Consider the following 18,202-nt stretch of genomic DNA (forward strand, 5'->3'; position numbering starts at 1 on the left):
TCTACAACAGACTTACAAGGGACATATTATGGACAGGGAAAAGCTGAGGACATGAAATGAGGAACAGCCAGGGTTCTCTCATCAGTTGATGGAACCCAAGGTCTCAGTTTTTAGCTATCATCCTAAATTGATTGCCAATACACAAGACAGTAGATTAAAAGGAATGGGTTTTGTTTCTATCTTTCTAAGGTTAGCTCTAAAGAATACAGGGCCCATTTGAATGTATATATTATGGCCTAGAGTATAATATGCTCTCAACAAATAGTTATTAGACTGCGCAATTATCTTAGAAGTATGCCTCACCAGATACACAGGCCACCCACATATCTCTTATGAGAAACACGGAGCGGATCCCTCTCATTTTTAAATTCAGCACCTTTTAATACAAGAGATACTTAAAAAAGAGGAAGAACCAAAACCGAAAAATGAGACCAATGAGATTATTCATTAATAATTCAGTCTTAAAATCGGCCCCTGCCCTTCCTGGGATCTCAGGTATTACAGGTTGGCCTCCAACTTGCTACAGCTGACGAGGACCATAAACTTGTGATCCTGAGTGCTAGGATGATGGTGATACAGTACGGAGATGCACCCGGGGCTTCGTGCATCTGGGTGAGCCAACAATCCAAGGAAAGTAACACAGGAGCTGGAGAGGTATGTCAAAAGTTAAGAGCACTGGCTGCTCTTACAATGGACCTAGAGTTGGTTCCTAGCACCCAGATGATGGCTTAAACCATCTCTAACTCTAGTTCTAGGGGACTCAATACCCTCTTTTGGCTTCCACAGACACTGGGCACTCCTGTGATGCACATGCATACATGCAGGCAAACACTCATACACATTAAGTAAAAACAAATATTTTAAAAGGGAAAATAATAAAGAGAAAAAGTTCTGAAAGAGTAGCATTTACCTCATGAAAAATAGTATGTACAAGGTCCTGTGTCTAATCTAACAACCTCCTACACAAACAAATTCAGAATATAATTTAGACTTTTAAAACCAAGATCAAAACCTCAAAAAATGAAAATCTCCAGGAACCATGATTAGGCAAAAAGTTCTTAACCTTGACTGTAACAACAAGTTAAGAAATAATAAACTGATTTCATGGATGGCTTTAATCCTCTGGGAGGCAGAGGTAGGTGGATCTCTGTGAGTCTAAGGCCAGCCTGGTCAACACAGTGAGTTCCAGGACAGCCAGGGCTATGTAGATAGACCCTATCTCAAAAGAATGAACACACACATACACACACACACACACACACACACACACACACACACACACACACAGACACACACAGGGGAAGAGGGGGAGGAGAGAGAGAAAAAGAAAAGAGGAGAGAGAGAGAGAGAGAGAGAGAGAGAGAGAGAGAGAGAGAGAGAGAGAGGGAGGAATGAATTGGGGCTGAAGAGTTGGCTCAGTAGTTAAAAGCACTGAAAGCACTTCCAGAGGTTCTGGGTTCAATGGCAAGCACTCACATAGTTGCTCAGAACCACCTGTAGCTCCAGTCCTAAAGATCTACCATCCTCCTCTGTGGGCACCACACATACATAGTGTACAATCACAAGGCAGGTTTAGCATCCATACACAGAAAAATATATTTTTTAAAAAACCAACCATCCAAACAAACACAAACAACTTCTGTCCATAAGAAGATTCTGTTAGTAAGATTAAAACAGGATACAGAGTGGGAGAAAATGTTGTAAGCCACATCTACCAAAAAAGATCAGTATCTAGAGTACACAGACTTAATTAGTGAAGTCATGAAAAGATACTTTGCCAAAGAGGCCATACAGTTAGCTGAACACAGACACATTAACAATGTTCAACATCAGGAATCTTCAAGAAGTACATGGTGAAACCCCAGTTATGCATTACTAATTCTGCCAGATCTATCAGAATGGCTGAAATGAAAATTGAAGACAACAGGAAACACTAGCGCAGGTGAAAAGCACACTCACACTGTGATGGAAATGTAAAGCATGGGACAGTGACATGGCTCCATGGGTAAGATGAAGATATCTGCCCTTGCAGAGGACATGAGTTTAATACTGGGGATCCATAGTAAGAGAGAACCAAGTCTAGAAAGTTGTCCTATGACCTTCATACTACTGAGCCATCACAAGTGGGCTTGTGCACACATGCAATGATAGTAATGAGCACAATGTTTTAAAAAGGAAATGTAAAATAATTCAACCAGTCTGTAAAAACACTTTAGTGCTTTCTTAAGAAACAAAACACAGAACTAACAACTCCACCACCACAATGCCACTCAAGGCATTCATGACAGAGAAAGAAGCACATGAGTTACATGGCCATGATTCTCATGTAGAGTTGGAAACAGCCCAGAAATTCTTCAGCTGTCAAATGGTAAACAAACTGTGGTCAACTATGCTAAAAACTACTTATTAGTTGGCAATCAAAGCAATGTGTAGATAGTTTACTAAACAGGATGGCTCTCTCTATATGAGATTTTCTGAAATAACATGTTATAGAATGGAGAGCTGTCTAGTTTAGAAAAGCTAGAAGTCAGGGATGTGGTGGCGATGCATAAGAGAAGTGGGTCTAACTAGAAAGTAGCACAAGGAGGGATTCTTGTGGGAATGGAAGAGATTAACTTTATCATGTTACAATATGGATACCCTGGCTATGTTATAGTTGTGCAGGATGTTACTCTTAGGAAATGCAGTAAAATGGAGTTTCTCTGACCCATTCATTACAGATGCAAGTAATCAACAATTATTCCAAAACAAAGGGTTAAATTTTTAAAAGACTTTTTTTTGTTTATCTTTTTTTTTTTTTTTTTTTTAAGAATAACAACATTTAGTATCAGTTTTACACAGACATAAAGAACTTTACCCCAGCTGCTAGGGTAGAGAGTTAGCAACAACTGCTGGGTATGGTAGCTCACAAATGCAATCCTAATACTCAGGAGGCTGAGGCAGGAGGACTGAATTTCAAGAGTAGCTTGGGCTACACAGTGAGTTCCAGACTACCTTGGGCTACACAGTAAGACTCTGCCTCAAGAAATCAAAACAGCAGCAAAATAACCAAACAGTGAGTTAATAACAATGAATGTGTTGTCCAAGCCTGACAATTGAGTTTGATCTTGGGACCTGTAAAGTGAAAGCAGAAAACCCACTTCTGCAAATCGTCCTCTGATCTCTATGCCCTGTCTGTGGCACACATAACTCAAATAAACGTAATGAGAAATGCAGCCTAACAAACTGGTAGAAATAAAAAATTGGAACATCAAAATGTCAGCAATGATTAAATATATGAATTATCCTGTCCGTTACTGTCATTTTCTTTAATAGAGAGAAATACTAAGAAATTAGGGTAAGAAGAAGAAAAGAAAGTGGGAAAATTAAGGACAGAGGAGACAGGGAAATAAAAAGCTGGCACTATGAAAGCAAATCATTTCTTCCTTTAAAGAAAGTCATCCTACTCAAATGCAAATTTTCATTAAAAAGTGAATCTTGAGACCCTGTGATGTACCTGGTGAAGGCTGCTTGCTTGTCATGCCTGAACCCTGTCCCACCCCCAGTATAGGAAGGGAGCACTTCTGAATCAGTGGTGTTATATTTTTAAAATCTTAGAAAAAATTATCATAGTGTCTGAATTTAATTTATGAGGATTGTAAATACTATATTTGTTCTATAAAAGAGGCATATCTATCAGTATAAACATAGTTTTTAATAATTCTGTGGTGTTCAAATCTTCTTAGACGCTACAGGGCAATATTGCAGAATCCATACCAGCTCTGTTTGAAATGTCTTAAGACTGTGTTTTTCATACCTCCCAGTAAAATGCCACAGGACCATTTCCACATGGCATTCCAGTGAACAGCAGCAATGAAGCACCACAGAACTCCATCCAACTTTTACACAGAGGAAACCATTCTTCTAGTTTATTAGCAAACATATGCAGAGGCAGAGGGAGCCCCTGTGGGTAACAGGAGCACTTCTGCTGCTTGACACTACTCTCAGGCCAGACCAGAGGGTCCAGATACAGAGGATTAGAGAAGAGAAAACCACCAAAAGGTTGATTATAATGAAGCCACATCCAGAAATAAACCAAAAATTAAAGCAGTAATTCATGATTACTAATTCATAATTGCACATTATGTAGTTAATAAATTTTCAGCCTGAAGAAACATTCGTTAGCTGGCAAACTTTTGGTAAGACAGTCACTTTTACTATGTTAATCCTACTGATCCATGAGCATGGGAGATCTTTCCATCTTCTGTGGTCTTTCTTGTTTTATTTGTGACTATTATAAAGGGTATTGCTTCCCTAATTTCTTTCTCAGTCTGTTTATCCTTTGTGTAGAGGAAGGCTACTGATTTGAGTTAATCTTATATCCAGCCACTTTGCTGAAGTTGTTTATCAGGTACAGGAGTTCTCTGTTGGAATTTTTGGGGTCACTTAAGTATACTACCATATCATCTGCAAGTAGTGATATCTTGACTTCTTTCTGTTCAATTTGTATCCCTTGGACCACTTTTTGTGGTCTAATTGCTCTAGCTAGAACTTCAAGAATTGAATAGGTAAGGAGAGAGTGGGCAGCCTTGTCTAGTCCTTGATTTTAGTGGGATTGCTTCAAGTTTCTCTCCATTTAATTTGATGTTGGCTGCTGGTATGATACACATTGCTTTTATTATGTTTAGGTATGTGCCTTTAATTCCTTATCTTTCCAAGACTTTTACTATGAAGGGGTGCTATCTTTTGTCAAAGTCCTTTTCAGCATTTAATGAGATGATCACATGATTTTTTTTCTTTGAGTTGGTTTATATAGTAGATTATGTTGATGAATTTCCATATATTGAACCATCCCTGCATCCCTGGGATGAAGCCTACTTACTTGATCATGGTGAATGATAGTTTTGATGTGTTCTTGGATTCAGTCTGCAAGAATTTTCTTGAGTATTTTTGCATCAATATTCATAAGTGAAATTGGTCTGATGCTCTCTTTGCTGCGTTTCTGTGTGGTTTAGGTATCAGTGTAACTGTGGCTTCATAGAACGAATTAGGTAGTGTTTCTTCTGTTTCTATTTTGTGGAATAGTTTATTCTTGTGGTCTATGAAACTGGAGTCTGTAGATACTACTTATCCCTGGCTTTTCAGGTGACTATCCTTACTCTTGGCTTGAAATTTCTTTGCTTAAATACTCTGGTTGACAGAAGCTTCTATCACTTGGATTACTAGGGTGACAGTAGTAAGAACTGATCACTAGATTACTGTGCAGTTTCCTGCCACTTCGAGCTGCTTTCTCATTTAGCCTGAACACTCTAACCCTTTGATCTCATACCAACATGCCTTACAAAATATAAAATGACATAAAAAATAAAATAAAACATATAAAATGACACAGCTTTAGCTGTGTCTTGAATACTGGCCAAACCTCAAAACACACAGCCCTGTGTTTGATCCTGAGCCCACAATATAATAGGCCTTGCTATTTTAGTCCTAAGTCCCATTTTTTTGTTTTTTCCTTTTGTAAGATAGGGTCTCACTGTGATCCTGCTCTTGCCTGGCACTCAATATGAACACTAGGCTGGCCTCTAACTTCAGGTGTTTCTTCCATCTGAATACTGGTACTAAAGAATAAGATGGAGCCACCAGTTACAAAACTGTGCTATTTCATTGTTTTTCAGAGAGAAAATAGTAGACTTTCTATTTGTCTTTCTTGAGGGAGAACTGTAGGAAGCTGACCTAGCTGCTGGAAACAGGGGCTCCTAGGGCAATGTCAGAAGGCAGGTACAGATTTGCATATGGAAAATCCATATTCTAGGGCTCCGATCTGGTGCCAGTGGATCCTTTACAATAAAATCTAGTGTAGAGGCTCACTCCAGTTTCCCCCCCAAAAAAGCACATGCTGCGATCCCCTTGCTAGTGCATGGAAGGCCAGCATCATCACCACAAAGAGGGCGTGGGAGGTCACTGTCCTCAAATCTGTCCTCCAGGATTCTCTGTGGGACCTCTCAGACAGGTGATGCTCCTGAGATGCTGGCAACTGCTCCAGACACCATGTGACCCTTCTCTTCCTATTTTAACCGTTCAACCTTCAGAGTACAGAGTCAGTTTAGTCTAAATGACTGATGGGCTTTCCTGGTTCCCATTTTTCTTTTCCTTCACTTACTACCAGAGCTCAAACTTCCCGTCTGACTAAGACAGTCTCTAGTTTCTTTTCTCACTTACTCTTTCCATGGTGCTCCAGCACTTCCTCCAAAGTGGCCTCTGTTCTAATGGGGTACAAGAAATGTCTGGAGCTTCTAGGGGAAAAGCTGTGTGTGTCAGCTTTCCTTGGCTTCTAGCAGTCCTTCTGAACCCAGGAAAGGTGGGTTTTTCCTCTCTTCTTTGACCCCATAATATACTCTGATGATGATGATGATGATGATAATAATAATAATACTCAGATGGCTTTTTTCTGTCAGCAAATTTAAGGCTTAAAGGATTAGATAAGAATTTATGACTGAGTAATGAGATTTCTTTTTTAAACTCAGCTCTGTCTCTAACTATCACTTACTGGCAGCAGAACCCTCTACTTTTATTTTGTCCTCTTTCTTCTGGATTCTTGAAGGAGAAATGAATCTGTCACACAGACTCCTGAGTCGCTCATGTCGTGTGTGATATCACTGCCTCTACAAACACACTGCTGTCAGTGGGAGGTCTGAATCTCCTGTTCCCAGGTTTCAGACCCTGTTACCATCTTGCTCCAGTAGCTGGTATTGTCTTACCATGCTGAAGTAGAGAACCATCTAGTGTCCTTCACTCAGCATACACTGCTCACATCAATCCCTAGAAAAGGTTCAGGGATAACAATGGTGAAACCCAGCTCCATGTGAAACAACTTCAATCTTCAATCCACAATCTTCTTTTCCTTACATTCCTTTCTTTGGTACTGTTCTCAAGGTGTCTCTTTCCCTGTCCCAAAAGTTTCTCTTCTCAACTTCCTACCCTATTAGCCTTCCACTAAAGGAGACATCGCTCCCACTTCTGTTACCATTTTCTGCAAGGAAATCTAAGCCCATTGCTTTCCCTCTGGCCATTGTCCAGAGACTGAATACAACTTGCCTCACACCCTCCAACAGGAATTCTAAACAAAGTTTATGTTGTTCTTTTTCTCCCACCGCTCTGCAGGGAATGCTTCCTGGGTTATCAGGCAAGAGCAGCTCATCCCTCAAAGAGTAATTTTCCCTTCAAGTTATAAAAATCAGAAATGCTAGTCAAATGACTGCAGCTCTTCAAAGACACATGGTGAGAGGTTTTCACTTTTGGAAATGCTATGATAATCACTCAAAACAGCCTGAAATGTCTAGTAAACTATTTATTAATTCCTTAAAAAGGGCATACTGTGCGCGATCCCCCCCACCCCCTGCCCCTTGCCAACCTCTGTCACAGATTTCTAAGTAGCTCTAGCTAGCCTAGAACATAAGATCCTCCTATCTGATTCTGAGGTTATATAGGTGTGCACTACCATGTCTGGCTAGAATACCTTCTTTTATTCTATCCTACCTACCAACCAATCAAGTGAAGATTAGCCCAGTTTTCAGAGGGCTGATGAAAGGAGGATGACCAAGGGTAGGCACAGCACAGCATGTACACAATGCTATCTAACACTGCTGACAGGGAGGAGTGCTCCAAAGAAAGTTCCAGGTACCTCAGCTTTGTGTGGCAGTAGCTCAGTGGGAAGAAATGCAGTCCTAGCACCCGAGATACAACTGAGAACAGGGGTTGGAGGTTCTGTGCAGTTAGGATAAACCTTAAAATCAGGAAGAATTTTATCAAGCTGTCATCAGCTTAAATTGATATTCTGTCTCAAGGAGAATTGTTGCCTGCAGTCTGCTGGGCCTTGCCTGCAGTTCAGAGAGCTGTGTGGCCCATTTTTGTAAGCAGGCTAGGAAATGCTGGTGATCCTGCCTCCTTCCTCATGGTACTGTGTGCAGTTGATGGGATGTTACAAATCTAACTGTCCTTAATTTAAATGTTTTTCATTCATTCATTCAAGCAAGAAATATTCATTTATTAGGGTCAGAGAAGAACAGCTGCACATGCTGAATATCTCATTCATTCATAACTATGTTCTAGGCATTGTACCTTACAGAAGAATACATAAAGTTAAGAACTATATGCTACTTAGTATTGCAGTAAGAACCTCATAGTAACATTGTTTGCCTATTTATTTGTTTTGTTTTGAGACAGTGTCCCACTATGTAGCTCGGTGGCCTAGAACTCATCTAGTTTCTCTACCTAGGTGAGTTCTGTACCTCTCATTAGGTAGAGAAACTAGGTCACTTTCTCTTGGCAGGCATTAGTTGGTTATACATTATCTCATACAGTTCCCCTCTACATTAGCATGTCAGCTGTCACTGCTCAGAGCTTTATTCTTCTTATTGCACTCTTAGCACTCTGATCCTGTTGTTTTATGCCACTGCACCTGATGCTCTACTGTCTCTGAATCCTCAAAGCACCTCTCCTCCAGCATCCTACTATAAACTAGGCTTATCTTTAACTAATTCAAGCAAATCAACGGTAATAATAACTTAGAATGTGGCTACTCTCAGTAAATATACAAAACAATAAGACAAAAATAGAACTGTAATCCAAGAATGAGGATTCTTTTTCTTACTCAGGGGTACTGCTCAACAACATCTAAAACGAATAAAGATGAGTCCACTAAACTGCTCACCGGGCAAACAGGACTGCCACTCAAGTCTGACAAACTGAGTGGCATCCCAGGTAGGAAAAGAGAATCAACTTGTGAAAGATGTCACCTACTCTCCACATGTGAGCCATGTTATTTGTGCTTCTGCAAATACACACACCACTACTATCCCCCAATGATGATGATGATGATGATGATAAACAAAAACTTCAAAGGTTATAACAAAACAATTCAGTTTGTATTTCATTTAGTTGGAGAGTAACTGAAAATACTTAAACACTTTGCATTCATATTTAGTTTTTATAGGATGTAACATATATATGCATGTCGTTTACATAGCTTAATAGTGACAGAGTGATGTGAGCTCTTGCCATTGTTCTATATAGATGAGAAGATCTGGGTTAAAAGTTAATTTGCTGGCTGTACAATCAGCAGGAGAGGCTAGACTCCAGGCACCTGCATCACCATGTCAAATATTTTCCACCATGACAAGCTTCTACTATGTTCATAAACTCAATAAAAAAAAAAACACTTAAGTATATGAACAAAGGAGAAATATTCACTGATTCCATGCATACCCAGTTTAAAAAGAAAATGGGAATAAGATGGGAGAAGAGATTTAACAACCAAAGTACACAGAAGAGAAGAAACTATGGGCCAGAAAATGTCAGAGAGAGAAACAGAATAATGTAGAGAAAGACAGGGTATCTGAAAGGAGGAATGAGTTAAAGTCTGGGTCCTTTGAGGCCCTTCTCCAGCGCACTCTGATTTTACAATTCCACCAGTTTTGCTCTGCACATTTTCTGTCTATCTAATCTGTCCAGGAGCTATGCAACTACTATTTCACAGATCTCTAGACCCCTAACTTTATGTCAGCTCAATTACTGTAATTCATTTCCTTCTACTTGTCTGTGAATAAAGCCAAAAGCAATTCACTTAAAATCCTGCATAACTCCCATCTATGAAGACCATGGGATGTGCTCTACTAGCTGGGCTGCCCTGTCTGGTCTCAGTGGGAGAGGAAGCACCTAGCCTCACAGAAACTTAAAGTGCCAGGCTTGGGGGTTACCTGGGGGCAGAGCCAAGGGGAAAAAGGAATGGGGCACGGTGGAAGGATTTGTGGGAGGGGGTGACCAGCAGAGAGTCAGGGAGCAAGATGTAAAGTGAATAAATAACAATAACAACAATAATAATAAACCTGTCTAACTCCATCTATGAAAATCAATGAGAAACACACACTTACCAGGAACTACTAAATATATTGGCAGAAAGAAAGCAGAAAAGTAGGCAAACAGGATGACTACTGCCTAAACAGTAAATACACAAACCTTTTTATGTATGCAGTAAATAATAATATATAATAATGAAATGCTTATATCACATTTACTGCTTTTATTTATCTAATTATTAAGGTAAGTTAGCTTAAACTGTTTTCAAAATGATGTCAAAAACACTACCATACTGGCATTTAACAAAGTAGTATTTTGGTATAATACATTAACGAGAAGAAGCTTCATAGATACTGACTTTGAATTCCAGCTACCACTTTAACTTTATAGCTTTGGGAATTTTACTTAAAATCCTGAATCTTAGGTTCTCTATCTATAACATTGGATGAATAGAGCCAGTGAGATGGCTCATTGAGGGAAGGGTTTTGTGTGGAAGCCTACAACCTGAGTTTGATCTCCTGATCCTACAAGGTGTAAGGAGAAAAGAACTGTCGTCTGACTTCCACATGTGAAACAGGACATATGAACACAAACATATACACCAAGAAGTGAACACAATTTAAAATGAGATGAATAATGAAGTATTTGCCATAAAGGTAGTTCTAAGAATGAACTTGTACCTTGTACTCCAGTAACTGTTATCTTTATCTCTTGTGAACAGTGGTAGTCATTAATCTAGTTACACAAAACGTAACTACAATATGCCCTTTTGCTTATTGTAAAGGTTTTATGAAAGCTGTTAATATCATACGTGGACACTGATTGTTTTTTAAGTATGGCCACTTATAATTTACTGCTAAGAACCAGGAGAGACATCAGTCATTTTAGGTAAAAAGGGACTCTCGTTATTTACTCTCGAGAAGCAGGAGGGACATCCTTGCACAGGTCTTTCACCTCAAAGTCTATGAGCTGCAGGTCAGCTATGAGTGTCATCAATAACCCACTGCTGTAGAGCTCCTGTGCCAGCTGAGCCACTGCTTCTGTAGGGGGCTCCTTGTCGTTTGTTCCACATAGAATTTCCTTCATTGCTTGCAGAGATTTTGACACTTCTTCTGAAGCCTAGTGACCAGAAAGTATGTTAATAGTTAAAAAGAATACAAATTTTAGGTTTTAAGGAAGCAAACAGCTCCCCTCAACATGTACTGCACGCACGCACACACACACACACACACACACACACACACACACACACACACAGATACACATCCACCACCCACACTTATTGGGCCTATCTAAGGTTTTTTCAATAGATTCCTACCCTCTTGATCTTCTAAAGGTTCAGCTATAAAATCCCAATTTGTCAAAACTTGCAAGTTTGGACATACTTATTCATCCCAAAGAATCATATATTTTGTGTTTGTAGAACTTAGAGCAGTTTACTACAGTTTGGTAATAATGTGCGAATCCACCGAGGCAGACTGTAGACTAGTGTCAACGAAGGGGAGTGGAGTGTGAGGAATGACTGCTGATGGGTGTGGGCTTCTTTTGGGAATGGGAGACATGTTCTCAAATTAGATAGTAGTGATGGTTTCACAATCTTGTGAATTGTGAATTGTGAAAACCCAGGGCTGAGAAATTAAAGGGTATGAGAAATATCTCAAAAACCCTCACTAAACTAGTACAATTGACAAAAGAAAGACTAATTTAGTCAGCAGTTTGTGTTTCTATTTGGAAAAAAGGTGTATTTTAGTTGACTTACCATTGTAGTATGATAGTAATCATAAATGAGATGAAAATGTGTGGAGTAAGACAAATTAGAAGAAAATAACTTATGTCAGCATGGTACTACTTTTTAAAAGGCAGTTCGCAAATTCTTTAGCTTATTACAGGCTTAAGAATAATTATAAAGAAAATCCCTCTGCTGTCAAAAACCCAAGTCAAGAGACCATATTTTCAGTACCCTGTCACCTTGAGTGTGCTTTTTTATCCGTATGCATGTCACAAAAATGACAGTAATTTGTCCCTTAAATGTCCTCCAACAGTCCATGTGTTCAGTGGGGCATTCCTGGAGTGGTAGGACCGAATGGGAGGTCTCCTCTCTAGTCACTGAGAATATGCTTTTGAATGAGACTGTGGGATGGACCACATCATCTACTTTTTTTTTCTGTCCTTTTCCATCCCAGCTGTGAGCTGTGTCACATACTCCCACATGATGTGCTGTCCCTACCAGCAACCCCAGAGCAATGAGGCCAACTGACCACAGACTCAAGTTTCCAAAACTCCAAGGATAAATCAACTCTCCCCTTTTATAAGCCGAAAACCTCAGGCATTTTGTTATACTGTCTACAATAATGACTGTTTTACTATTCTCTATTTTTCACCTTTGTCTTACATCACTGCAGTCAGTCCCTCTAATTCTGAAACTTGAAGAACACTTGTTCCCTTTCATGCTATGTTCCTTTCACTCAGTTTCCATCAGTGGAACTTGTCTCTGGGGCTTCACAGAGGCAGCAGCTCAAGTGCCACCATCTCTACTGCTGTACTCATGGCTGTGTTGCAACTTCTTAGTCCTATTGTTTATACATTTGTGAGCTGTTCTCATTGAGAAGCTATGAACTACAATGCAGTACATTTTCACGTTTCTCCTGTGCATGTACATGGATGTGTCGGGTACCACTAGTGGGACTGTAGTATGCACATGAACTACAATGCAGTACATTCTCACATGTTTCTCCTGTGCATGTACACGAATGTGTCGGGTACCACTAGTGGGACTGTAGTATGCACATGTAGATGTGCTTTGTCACATGCTTAAATAAGCACAAGAAGTGTTCCTGCTCTTAATCCTTGTCAGCATCACTGTGAATGTGATATAGTCTTAATTGGCCCTTTCCCAGTTATTAGTCAAAACTAGGAAGTTTTTGTTTGTTTTTATTGTTTGCTATTTAGATTTATACATATGTTATAAAGATTAATTTTAGTTCCTATTTGAACCAAAATTTGGCTCAATATTTCAATGAATATCAGAATCAGAACAAGACATTTCTCCAATGCCTGAGTGTTACAGTTTTATCACAGACTTGGACAGAAGCATACTATGACTCTACAGTTTTTATTTTGTAACAGGTCACTTGACATGAGTCGAGTCACTGCAGAGAGCCAAATATGTAGGACTTAAAATTCTTTCAAAAGAATGAACAGAAGCTGCTCTCCACCCCCATGAAAAAGTCTCTTGGTCACTGTGAACGTGTGCCAGTCCTTTCTTTCATACCACTGTAACACAATACACTAATAAAGCCCAGAGATCTTGAAACCCTGATGTCTACAGAGACTTGGGGTGAGTTAGAGGCTCTGGACAGTAAACCAAAGGTTCAGTACAACAAACCCAACAGTTACAACCTATATATACAATAGCGACCACACTTCTTCACTAAGCTTTCACATGGGCCTCTCCTTGGAATACACACATTTTAATAAGGTTTTGTTTTGAATCATACCTTGTCTGTCTTTTTGTCTTGCTTTTCCAAAATGGCCAGGTTGTCCTTCAGAATTTTGACAATTTCTGCTGGATTTTTGTGTGATTTACTAAACAAAGGCATTTTTTTCATGTATATAAATCTCTTCTTCCAATATGGAATGCTAAAAAACAAATAAGCCAAGTTTTAAGAAAAATGATAACTTTTAACTCCTAAGATGTCTAATTGTTATATCATGGCATAAAATAAGTTTTCAGTAACACAAGTTCAATAATTTGAAATATTAAATTGATTGAGTTTCAAGTTTGATTTTAAATTTAAATTGATATAAACTATTTTAAGAAGGATTAAAAGCTTTACTTAAAAATAAGGATTTTATAAAGATGCAGAATATTTGTTGAGAAATAACTGGTACTTTAAAACAATGTGGGTTAGAATTCATATACTGTAAAAATAGTAGTATGAAAAAAAGTACTGTACCAAGTACTAATATCAATTCATAACTACAATGTAAAATCTTCACTGCCACGGTAGAGGGTAAAGAGTGTGGGCAAATTTTCAATTCTAAAAGTTGACAACACTTGTTATATAGACTAGAGAAATGGCTGTCACTGCCTGACTGCATTAAGAAAAAACAAACCTTGTAATGTAATGGAAGGTTCCTTTTAGTAAAAGAATATTCATTACTACTTCATATATTAAAAAGCATTGCAAATTACAGTAAAGGTCTCTATGACTCAAGCACTCAGATATGGTGATTATCATCTGGAATATATTCCCTTTACAGTCAGTCAAAGATAGTTGATATATCTAGGTTGGGTACTGGGTTATACTTCTGATTGATATTGAGCATTAGCAAACTTATAAAGCCTTTGATTAATATTTTTAAAAATTATATAAAAGCAAAAAAGAGAAGGGGGCATGGGATAGGGGTTTTTAGGGAGGGGAAATGGGGAAAGGGGATGGCATCTGAAATGTAAATAAAATATCCAATAAAAAAATAAATTAAAAAAATAGTATACAAAGTCAAAATTTTTTTTTTACCTAGGAACTTCTGGAATTTAAAAGAGTACAAGTTATCCTATGGTGTAATATAAATGATATGTAAGTCCAATGACCATTTCTCTGTGTGGTTTTCTCTGCATCAGTATAACTCAAATGCTAATTTACTGAAATTTTAAACATTTTCAGGACTTTTATATTTCTCAACTTTCACTTGCTTGTCAGTATATGTATTTACACACTCACTATACAAGCAGTGTTTCATTAGATTTTAAACAGAAACAAGAAGTCATGTGTATATACGCGAGCGTGCGCGTGCGCCCTCCCCCCCCCCCCAGAGCTAATGAGGTGTGACAGAAGATGTCAAGCAGGAGGGTGATAAAGGCAGAGAAAAAAAGGAAGGATGTGGGGGTTGCATATGATCAAATTACATAATATGCTTAAAAGATAGTATCTTTATGAAATCTAGTACTCTGTACAATTAGCACATAACAACAACAAAAAGAACAAATAAAAAGTTACTCTCCAAACTCCAAAATAATAAATGAACTTCTTTCTACTGGAGAGTATTTAGGAAAACAATGAAGTCAAGTGTTCTGCACAGGATCCATGCTTGCTAGTAGCAGAGTTTTGAGCCATGAACAAGCAAACCCCTTCTGCTCTCTGGAACTCTAGACTATGGAAAAAGCAAATACTTGCGATACAAGGGAAGGGTGCAATAGCGCAGGGCCACACAGCACCCCTTAGCACAGTACTTTTTTTAGAAACATTTTCATATCTAAAATGTACCACTGGAGAAGTAAGTACAATATCAGATTCACTTAATAACATTTTACAATTGACGGAAACATTGAGGGAAATCAAGACACACCCTCCAATCATATAGCTTCATCCCCCAGGAACCTAGCAAACGAAGGCAGAAGTTTCCTGTATGCCCATTTCTTTCTCATCAGATAGGCCAGGCCATCCACTCTCAGCCTGGATACCTTCCCCTTTGCACACAAATTTGGTTGCCAATTTTACTTTCTGAACACTGTTTGATATGTGTCTAGTTTACCCAGTCAGTCACACTAAACACTTAAAAAGGAGCCAGCTGTTGACTTAAAACATTTGCTACATAAATACAAGTTCAGGCAAGCATGTAGCTTGGTTGCCTAGCAAGTAAGTACAAGGCCTCTCCATTCATTGCCAGCACTGGAAAAAGAATACTTGAATTCCTAACTAGCTTTGATGAACAGACTACATTCAGAAATAAATATTCTCGTCTATCATTTTTCTATTTTAAAATAAAACACCTCTTAAGCCAGAAAAAGTTAAATAATGATAATGCTAACACTTTAAAAATCTAGATGATGGCAAAAGATATTAAAAGTGCATATACATCATTATATCTGTGTGTATACTTAATAGCAATATGAAGTGTTATCCCATATGAAACAATAGCAGAGAGGGAGTAGAGTAAGTCAGACATAAAAGGAAACAAGGAAGAGAATGACAATAGCAACAGATGCAATGGCTTATGCTTTGTATAAAGACAAAAAACATTTAAACCCTATCTATCACTTAAAGGACCTTTCTAATCAGGATTAATGATAAAATACAAACTTACATTTGTCTTGTGACTTTTAAAGGAAACAAATAATCCTCTTCCAACGCACATTACAACAGAATGGCCTTTTAAAGAAACAACAGCAATGCAATGCAATGCAATGCAATGCAATGCAATGCAAAAAAAAAGTTTCTAGGACTGGCCAGACCTATCTACCCTCACAGGACCATGAGAAAATAGACATTGTTCTGGGAAAAAAAGCATATACAGCCTCACAATTAAATCTCTAGTTGCATTTCTGTATACATAGATTATATCCATATATCTATAAATGTAAAGCTAAAAAGATTTAATAGAATCAAGCCAACAAATAGCTCAACAAAACTAACGCTAAAACTCAGAAGTGATTCTTGAAAGGAAGCCTTCATACTGTTAGCCGGACATGTGAGAGGGTGTAAATCTACAATTATAATTCATTTGTATGGGAATAACAATTAAAAAGAATTTTAAAAAGTTAAAGAGGAAACCACCCTAAATATCTCCAAGAAAAGAATAGAACTTGTGATAGAAGTAGAAAGAACTGAACCAGAGAAGAAAAATTCTCTGGAGCTATTTCATTCCTGTTCTGGTAGCATCTGCCTACCCTGTGCCGCACTGCAACCCATGGAGGGGTGGGATGACCACATGAGCAGAGTCAGAGCACGTACTACACCAGGCTCCACAACTAGGTCAGAAATGGATTGTGACACAAGCTAATCAAAATACAGAAAGATGAAAGAACTCTGTTGGCGAGAATATCCTAAAAGGGAACTCCACTGTGCTGGTAGTGGAGATATAACTTGCTATACCTAAGAAAAGAAGTGGTGTGGAGGTCCTCAAAAAGTTACTGGTAGAATTACCAACTAGTTGGTCAATGTTTTCACTTCAGGAAACATATCCAAAGGTATTGAATTCAACGTGTAAAGGGAAATCTGCATGCCATGATCACTGCAGCATTGCTCACACAGTTAACACATAATTAACCTATATCTACTAATAGATGAATAAAGACACACCACAGAAACAGAAGTGAGATGGTTCAGAGGGTAAAGCGCTCACTGTGCAAGCTTGATAATCTGAGTTCAATCTCTAGAACCTATGTAAAGGCAGAAGGTGGAAATCAACTCCACAAACAAAATCCACTGTAGCATGCACGTGCACATACACCCACACCTAAATAAAAGTAGGTCATGCCACTTGTGACAACATTTATGGATCATTATTGAAACAAACCAAGCACAGAAAGACAACTATTCTAAAAGATCTGCCAAAGGTAGGGAACTGGGAAGAAAGAGAACAAGCAGTTGCTGATTAAGAATTGGAGAAAGTTGGAGCATCTTTTGGGTATATGCCCAGTAGTGGTATAGCTCCTCAGGTAGAACTATTTCCAGTTTTCTGAGAAACCATCGGATTGTTTTTCAGAGTGATTGTACCAGCTTGCAATCCCATCAATGGAGGACTGTTCCTCTTTTTTCGTATCCTTGTCAGCATCTGCTGTTGCCTGAGTTTTTGATCTTAACCATTCTGAATGGTGTGAGGTAGAATGTCAGGGTCATTTTGATTTTCATTTCTCTGATGACTAAGGATTTTGAACATTTCTTTTTCTTTTTTTTTGAATTGGGTATTTTACTTACATTTCAGATGTAATCCCCTTTACCCCCACTCAGACCCCCCCATCTCATCCCCCATCCTCCTGCTTCTATGAGGATATGCCCCCACCCACCCTTCCACTCTCACTCTTCCAGCCTTCACTGGAGCAAGGACTTACTCACCCACCTAAGCCTGACACTGTCATCCTCCCCTACATATACAGCTGGAGCCATGGGCCCTTCCCTATGTGCTCCCAGGCTGGTGGTTTAGGCCCTGGGATCTCTGGTTGGTTGGTATTGTTGCTCTCCTCATGAGGTCCACAAACCCTTTCAGCTCCTTCAGTCTTCTCTTTCCCTCCTCCATTGGGAACCCCATGATCAGCTCAATGGTTAGCTGTGAGCTTCCACCTTTGTATATTTCAGGATCTGGCAGAGCCTCTAAGGAGACAGCTATATCAGGCTCCTGTCAGCATGCATTTCCTGGCATCCACATTAGCATCTACCTTTGGTGACTGCACAAGGGATAGATACCCAGGTGAAGCAGTCTCTGGACGGCCTCTCCTTCAGTTTCTGTCCCATGCTTTGTCTCCATATTTGCTCCCATGAGTATTTTGTTACTCCTTCTAAGAAGAGCTAAAGGACCCACACTTTGGTCTTCCTTGTTCATGAGCTGTGGTCTGTGAGTTGTTATCTTGGATATTGCCAGCTTTTGG

General features: G+C 39.0%; 1 protein-coding gene across 10 annotated transcripts in view; it reads right to left on the reverse strand.

The window, feature by feature from the left end:
• Cab39l (calcium binding protein 39 like) overlaps positions 1-18,202 on the reverse strand; it is a 101,872-nt gene that overhangs the window by 41,382 nt on the left and 42,288 nt on the right. For all 10 annotated transcript variants that reach the window (XM_034498933.2, XM_076930930.1, XM_034498932.2 and 7 more), the window contains 2 exons: positions 13,332-13,473; positions 10,789-10,953 (listed from right to left, as the gene is read on the reverse strand). In XM_034498933.2, the coding sequence (XP_034354824.1) occupies positions 10,789-10,953; positions 13,332-13,442 (276 nt within the window). In that variant the 5' untranslated portion in view covers positions 13,443-13,473. The remainder of the gene's footprint in view (positions 1-10,788; positions 10,954-13,331; positions 13,474-18,202) is intronic.

The sequence above is a fragment of the Arvicanthis niloticus genome, chromosome 3 (assembly GCF_011762505.2).
Source record: "Arvicanthis niloticus isolate mArvNil1 chromosome 3, mArvNil1.pat.X, whole genome shotgun sequence".
Classification (NCBI taxonomy): Eukaryota; Metazoa; Chordata; class Mammalia; order Rodentia; family Muridae; genus Arvicanthis; species Arvicanthis niloticus.